Here is a 7,811-nt window from a genome sequence, read left to right on the forward strand (position 1 = left end):
TTTCTATCCACAAAAGAAAACGACGGAGGATAGAGCTTTGGTTCAACGTTTTGAAATAATATCCAAGTGAGAGCCTCTATGAAGCATGGGAGAGATACAAAGAGTATCATAGAGAATATCCACACCACAGAATTCGTACTTACCAAATTATTCAAATATTCTATGGAGGCCTTAGTCCTCAAGGGAAGTCATGTTTAGATGGAGGAGCTAGAGGTTCCATCATGAATAAAACGCAAGAGGAAGTGGTAGACATAATTGAAGACGTAGTGAGATACTATAGAGATTGGCAAGATGGAGAGAGAGAGTCAACTAGAAAGAGTAGCTCTTCGGTGCACTCGGTTGATCATTTAAATGCAATCAACAATCTCTCCTCACAAATAACAAACTTGGGGAAGGAAATGTCCGCTATCAAGGCGAAGTTGGAAACTGCTACTTCCCAAGTCTCGTGCCTTCCCTCCCAAACTAAGGGGTGAGGTGTGTCATCTAATCCTCAACCCTCACCCTCTTCTAGTAACATGCCTAAATAATGTTTCTAATTGCCCTCATTCATGCATGGATATTTGTGATGATCAAGATGGAAATGTGAATGAGAATGTGAACTATGTGTCAAACAATAATGATTCTAGGTTTGACAATCAAAGAGGCCAATGGAATAGGTATTACAACAATCATGGCAATTTTAACAACTATAACCAAGGTGGTGGTAATAGGAACTATGGGAACCAAATTTCCCAAGGTAACTATAACAACAACCAAGGTTATAGTGGCTAAAATCAAAACGCAAATTATGGTAATCATTACCAAGGTTATGGTAACAATAATCAAGATAGAGGTAATTGGAACAATCAAAATAGGGGCAATTATCAAAATAACTCTCAAAGGGGCCCCCACCCGGATTTTCTCTAAAGACCCAAAATGATAATTCTATATTCAATCCTCTTCTTCTTCTTCTAGGACTAATTTGGAAAAAATCATTGAAAATCTAACAAAGTTGTTGAACGCTTACATGGCCGTAAGTGACAAGAAATTCAATGAAATGATGACTCATAATAAGATGCTTGAAAAACAAATTAAATTTCTCAACTTGCCAATGCTTTGAAAGACCATGCTAGTCCTTCTTCTTTACCTTCCCAAGGCCTAGATCCCAAGAGACCCGTTAATGCTATTTTTACAAGGAGTGGTAAGGTTCTTGAGGAGAGTATGCCTAGGAAGAGTAAGACTAAGGAAGTCCCTAAGGAGGTTTTGATAGAGGATGAGAGAGATGGTGCATCTTTGAGTGAGGTTGTGATTGAGACACCTAGTGAGGTGAGAGTAGAGAAAGAAATTGTTAAACCCAAGCTTCCTTATCCATAAAAATTCATGAGAGTTAGATGAAAAATTTGGAAGGTTTATTGACATACTCAAGCAACTTCACCTTTCTCTACCATTTACCGAAGTTGTCACACAAATGCCCAACGATGAAAAATTCCTCTAAGACATTTTGAGCGGTAGGAGGACTTGTGATGTTGTAGAGACGGTGAAATTGATCGAGAATTGTAGTGCAATTATAATGAACAAGATGCCAACTAATCTCAAAGATCCCAAAAACTTCTCTATCCCTTATGCCGTTAACAAGATGCAAATTGATAATGCTTTATGTGACTTAGGGGCTAGTGCTAGCCTAATGCCATATTCGGTCTATCAAAGACTTGAGCTAGGGGAACTTTTGCCTTCTAATATTACCTTGCTATTGACCGATAGGTCAATTAAGATTCCTAAGTGTAAGGTGGAGGATGTTCCTTTGAGATTAGGGAAGTTTGTGATTTTAGTGGACTTTGTGGTTCTTAAAATGGATAAAGATGCTACCATTCCTATAATTCTTGGTAGACCTTATCTTACTACCTCGGGTGCCATGGTTGATGTTACGAGTGCAAAATTTTTACTTAAGGTAGGATATGAGGTCATTGAATTTGACATGTATGAAAGCATGAAGAATCCATGTTCTTCTTTAGAAAATTGTATGATGATTGACTCTCTTGATCATGTTGTGTCTTCCATGCATGAGCACTTGCTCACTTCTAACGATGAGATAGGTGCTCTTAGCAAGGAAATATCTTGGTATGAAGATGTGCTCATGAAAGGCCTTTAGGATGTTATAACAGATGGAATAAGGATCCACCCCTCCTGGCTAGAAAAAAAGCCCTACCGCCACTCCCTAGGCGAGCCCAGGAGAAGATCTTTGACAAGGGTCTATTCCAGTTGTCCGTCCAGACAAACGAACAGACGAGGGAGAAAGAAGTCACCCACCCAGAGTTACATTCCTCATTACGAATGGCTTTCGAATAGGGTGTACTTGGCCGACTGTGGGCTGAGTATAGAGATGCCGAGAGGTAGTCGGCCATTTGAAATTTTATATGCTTTAGGTATTTTTAAAGTTTGCTTGCAGATTTCTAACTCATGTTTCTTTGTGCAGACAAAGCTATGGAGTAGCTCTCAGCCTCTAAGAAGCCGACTGCAGCCTCTATAGCAATGTACCGTTCGAAAGTTCTCAAACAGACGAACGAAGAACAAAAAGCAGGCGGAACTCCCAAGGTAAAAGTCCATCTTACTTGACTTTGGCAAGATTTTGTATTAGTTCGCATGGTTTCTGACTATTCTTTATTGATGTAGAGTGGTTCCACAAAGCCTTCTCCCTCCGAACCATCAGACCCTAAGGTGTAGAAACTTCGGATTGGAGACGTGGGCGCCTTTGGCAAGAAGAGGAAACATATCGCCCAAAAGCCAAAGAAAGGAGCTAACGGCTCCCGTCTCGAAGCTGATAGGTGAATCAGCAAGCCGGATGTCCAACTGGTATCGAAGAGTGGCAAGCCACTCAACTCTGCTGCCGGTTTAGCAGGAGAAGGGAAGAAGCCCATCACGGAAGATGAGGAGCAGCCGGAGGGTAAGGCTACTTCCCCTTGATGTTTTTGCAAAGATGTAGACTATTTGTCTTGCTATTAACTTATATTTTTAACATGTGCAGCTCCTGTTCAGAGGCCGACTGTTGTTCAGATAGCCAGGGATATGGTGTGGGCACTCGACCCAGAGGACAAGGCGTCCGTCCGAGAAGTCGGCACCCTGAACTTGGATGGAATATTAGGGATTCTATATGAGGTAGAGACTTGGTAAAATTTATTTTACAAGTAACACTTGTATCAGCCTTATGCTAACCATTCGCCCCTTTAACCGAATGTAGGCCATGCTGCGCGTTCAAGAGCTTTAAGAAGCCGATCCTGGAAAAAGTCTAAAGAGGTAGCGACTGCTAATGCCTGGGCCGCCTCCCTTTAGAAAGAGCTCAATTTAAAATTGCTCAGAATGAGTTATTGACACTTGATATGATGTATTCCTAGCAGATGCCAACCTGCAGGTGAAACGAGGAGGAGAAGGAGGCCCTTGTCAAGCAGATGATGGACGAAAATAAGGCCATCATGCGGATGGCATGGCAAGCGGCTTAGCCGGGTGTTGACTATGATACTTGGAAGACCAAGTTTAATCAAGCTAGCGGTGATTTCAACGCCCAGCTCCTTTGGTAGGCGGAGGAGGAGGTAGCCAAGGCCGCTGCTGAGGCATCTAGCTCCTCTAGATATTCCTTCAAGGATGAGCAAGAGGATGAGGAGGAAGAAAATGATGAGTAGCCAACTGGTCGAAAAAAAGAGGCGGCTTCCTACAATTAGAACCTCTCCCCTACTACTTAAGCTTTTATATTTCTGTTTCTGCGGCAGAATGGCCAAGTATCCGCTTTTCCGGCCTCATGCTGAGTAATCTTGTATTTTACCGACCGAGGGGTCGGCTGATTTGTCAATTCCTGGCAAGGCCAGCTAAAAATCTAAGTCGTCTGTTTTGACGGTTGTTTTACTTATTTTATAGCATCCGGTCGTTTGACCGGTTTTATTCATATTGGTGTTTATGCTCAAAGCTTTCAATTTTTATGCATAGAATTTTTTGGCTAAGTATTTTAGCCTGTATAATACGCGAATGTTCTTGCCCCTGGCCGGATGTCGTTTGGTTTCAGTTGCATAGATTGATTGACTTATGAATTTTTATACTTTAAAGAGTATGAATAATTTTTTAAGTCAATCAATCATTATGGTGATTGCCCCAAACCAAGCGATAGAAGGCTATATAGAGCAGATAGTTTCTTGAATGCATCCGGCCAAAGGCCTCGAGTAGTATAGAAAACTGCTAAGTCTTTTAACTTAACATATTCATTGAAAATGAATTGGTCAACCTACCTTGTCCCATAACAAGGACAGGTGGTAAAGTAGCCTCAAATCCTGAAAAAGTAGTCGTCATCCGTATGTACTAGAACTGCCGTTAAACTCAATGCTTTTTAGTTTTCAAGTTAGATTAAATAGAACGACTGCGAGCGCTGACTTAGCGCATTCGGTAGGGCCGCTAGTTGTATTCGTAGAGCAATGTGCCACCCAAATGGGAGATGATTCTCCTCGACGAATTCCTCCGAATGGACGTCGCCGGTTGTCTGACTCATGTTGGAGCAGACAGTCGTACTCATGTTGGAGCAGACTGTAGTTTAAATGATGTTCATCTGGCCATTGGCCTCGTTTAACAAATTAAATAGCCACTAAGTCATTGAATTAGCTTTAAATAGGCAATGATTAGCTGCTAAGGTATTACCTTAGCTTAAGGATAGGTTTTAGGACGACTGTTTTGGTGCGGTCAGATCCTTTCTTTGGTGTCTGCTGTTGGGGTAGACGATCCCTTAATCATGTTAAGTTTTAGAGTGTGCTTATCCATCTGCATATTATGTAGGTGGTAGCTCGTAAAATCTCGACGTTGTCCGTCTACACATTGTGCAGGCGGTATTCCAATCTTGTCATTAGTTAAAACTTTAGTCCGCCTGCACATTGTGCAGGCGGCATCCTTCTTTGCTATTAGCATGGCCCTTCTGCACTTTATGTAGTCAGTGCTCAAAATAAAGAAAATAAAGACAAGTATGAAATGAAGGCAAAATTTCATTAACAAGTAAAAAAACCTTACAAAATTTCAGAAGTAATACTTCTTTAGGTTATCTACATTCTCGGTTCTGGGTAGCCTCCTGCCGTCTTGTGTTTCCAGGCAGTAGGTGTCGTCTCTTACTATTTCATAGATTCGGTAGGGGCCTTCCCAATTTAGGGTTAACTTCCCTTATTCATTTGCCCTACCGACTGCCTCCATTTTTGTAACACAAAGTCCCCAACTTTTAAAGGGCGCTTATGTACTCTTTTGTTGTAATCTTTAGTCATTCTAAAGCGGTAGATCTCATGGCGCAAGGCAGCATTTCCCCTGCGCTTTGGGATTGAGTCCATTGTCAGGCGCATGGCCTCCTAGTTTGCATCTTCATCATATAAGAGTCGGCTCATAGTGCTCAATGGGCAAGACAGCTTCTGCCCCATACACCATGAGAAATAGGGTTTCTCTAGTTTCCCCTTTTGCTGTTTTTCTGATGGCCAATAGGACATGTGGTAATTCTTCCGCCCATAGGCCGCCAGCTATCTCAATTTTCTTTTTTATGTCGTCTAAGATTAACTTGTTGAAGGCTTCGACTTGGCCGTTTGCTTGGGGTCGGCCGAGTGATGCAAAATTATTGGAGATCCCTTGATCTCCAAACCAAGTCTTCAGGTGAGGGGTCTTAAACTGAGGACTATTGTCAAATACCATAGACATAGGCACCCCAAAGCAGGTGATGATATTTTTTTAAATGAAAGAGGTGACGTCCTTTGTCTTGTTGTTTGTTACCGCCTCCGCCTCTACCCATTTGGTAAAGTAATCCACAGCCACTAAGATGTAATGCCTGCCGCTTGGAGCAGTCGTATATGGGCTGAAAATGTCCATGCCCCATTTAGCAAACGACACAAGACTGTGGATTGTCGTCAGGTCAGTGGCCGGACGATGGATTAACTTGCCAAATTTTTGACACTTATCACATTTTTTAACCATCTCCATAGCATCCGACATTAGGGTAGGCCAAAAGTAATGTCGCCTGGCCCTGACAACTAAGGCTCTACCGCCTACATGAGACGCACAGTATCCGACATGCAATTCATCAAGGACTTCATACCCCTTTTCTAGGTCACACACTTCAAGAGAGATTCAAAAAACCTGCTTTGAAGAGCTCTCCTTTCCTTAACTCAAAGCTTGCAGCCCGTTTTTTCAGCACGGCCGCCTCCAGAGGTGAATCAGGGAGGGTGCCGTCTGTTAGGTATGCCCGAATACCGTCCATCCCGGTAAAGCTTCGGTCAAAAACTCCAATGGGGTCAGGTAAAGCCCAAAATACAGACCGAGGCGTTTCACAGGAGGCGGGTGACGCCGGTTTGGACAGGGCATCCGCCTGATTATTTGCCGATCTAGGCACTTGGCTTAGATTGAAGTTTTCAAGTGTCCCAGCTTCTTCCTTGACCACTTGCAAGTATTTGATCATAATTGGATGGGTAGCTTCATAGACACCATTTTACTGGCTAATGAGCAATTGTGACTCAGAGCAGGCGTCAATTCTCGTTGCCCCTGTCGTCTTTCACATCCGGATGTCGGCTAGCAGGGCTTCAAACTCGGCCTCATTGTGTGAGTCTTGGAACTTGAGTCGTAGTGCATATTCATACTTGCCCCCCTCAGGAGACTTACATATTACGCCTGACCACAGCCATTCATCGTGGAGCTCCCGTCCACATACACTTCCCAAACCTGATTGATATTGTCCGGCTTAGCCGGCCTTGTAATTTCAACAATAAAGTCGGCGAATTCTTGCCTTTCTATTGCCTTCCTAGGTTTAAAAGTGATTTCCAGTCCCTGCAACTCAATAACCCATTTGAGGATTCGGCTAGAAGACTCCAGGGTTGTCATTGGCTGCTTGATCGGTTGGTCAGTGTAGACCTTGACTATATGTGCCAAGAAGTAAGGTTTCAACTTCTTGAGAGCCATGTAAAGGGCGAGACCAAAATTTTCAACTATGGGGTACCGAGGCTTTGCGTTTCTAAGAACGTGGCTAATGAAGTAGACCGGGAGCTGGATGCCGTCTCTTTCAGCTAAGAGGACAGCACTGAGGGCATGATCTGAAACGGACAGATACATATAGAGCACCTCTTTAGGCAAGGGACTGACCAACCTTGGCAAAGAGTGCAGATGCGTTTTCAGCTTTTGGAAGGCGACCTCATCATCATCCCCCCATTCAAATCTAGTCTTCTTCCTAATCGCCTAGAAGAAGTAGAGGCACTTGTTGCCTGACCGACTGAGAAATCTTTCCAGAGCATCTAGACAACCGATTCATTTTTGGACTTCCTTCACAGTAACGGGCGACTGCATGTAGATTACCTCCTATATTTTTTTTAGGGTTATCCTCTATCCCCCTTCGGTCAATCAAGAATCCGAGAAATTTCCCAAACTAAATACCCATGACACACTTTTTTGGATTAAGTATGACCTTGTGTAGCCTGAGTGTGGCGAATGTTTCTCGGAGGTCAGACATGTGATCCGTATGTTGTTTGGATTTGACTATCATGTCGTCAATGTAGGCCTCTACATTCCTCCCAATTTGATTAATGAAGACCGTATTAATCAGGCGCTGGAAAGTAGTAGGCGCATTCTTCAAACCAAACGACATCACATTATAACAGAATAACCCAAGTTAGTGACGAATGCCGTCTTTTCTTGATCTTTTTTCCATAGGGGGATCTGATGAAAGCCTTAATAAACGTCCATAAAACTCATCAGGGCATGTCCGGCTGTTGAGTCGACCAGACTGTCGATCTTTTGAAGTGGATAACTATCCTTCGGACCAACATTTAACAGCTCTTTAACTT

The 7,811-nt window shown here is 43.0% G+C and overlaps 1 protein-coding gene across 1 annotated transcript; it reads left to right on the forward strand.

Annotated features, from left to right (window-relative positions):
* Window positions 1–1,549: 1,549 nt before the first annotated feature.
* On the forward strand, window positions 1,550–2,128 carry LOC110686541. Its single transcript, XM_021863159.1, has one exon. The coding sequence runs from the start codon at window positions 1,550–1,552 to the stop codon at window positions 2,126–2,128; it is 579 nt and encodes a 192-aa protein (XP_021718851.1).
* The last annotated feature ends 5,683 nt before the right edge of the window (window positions 2,129–7,811 follow it).

The sequence above is a fragment of the Chenopodium quinoa genome, unplaced genomic scaffold (genome assembly GCF_001683475.1).
Source record: "Chenopodium quinoa cultivar QQ74 unplaced genomic scaffold, ASM168347v1, whole genome shotgun sequence".
NCBI lineage: Eukaryota > Viridiplantae > Streptophyta > Magnoliopsida > Caryophyllales > Amaranthaceae > Chenopodium > Chenopodium quinoa.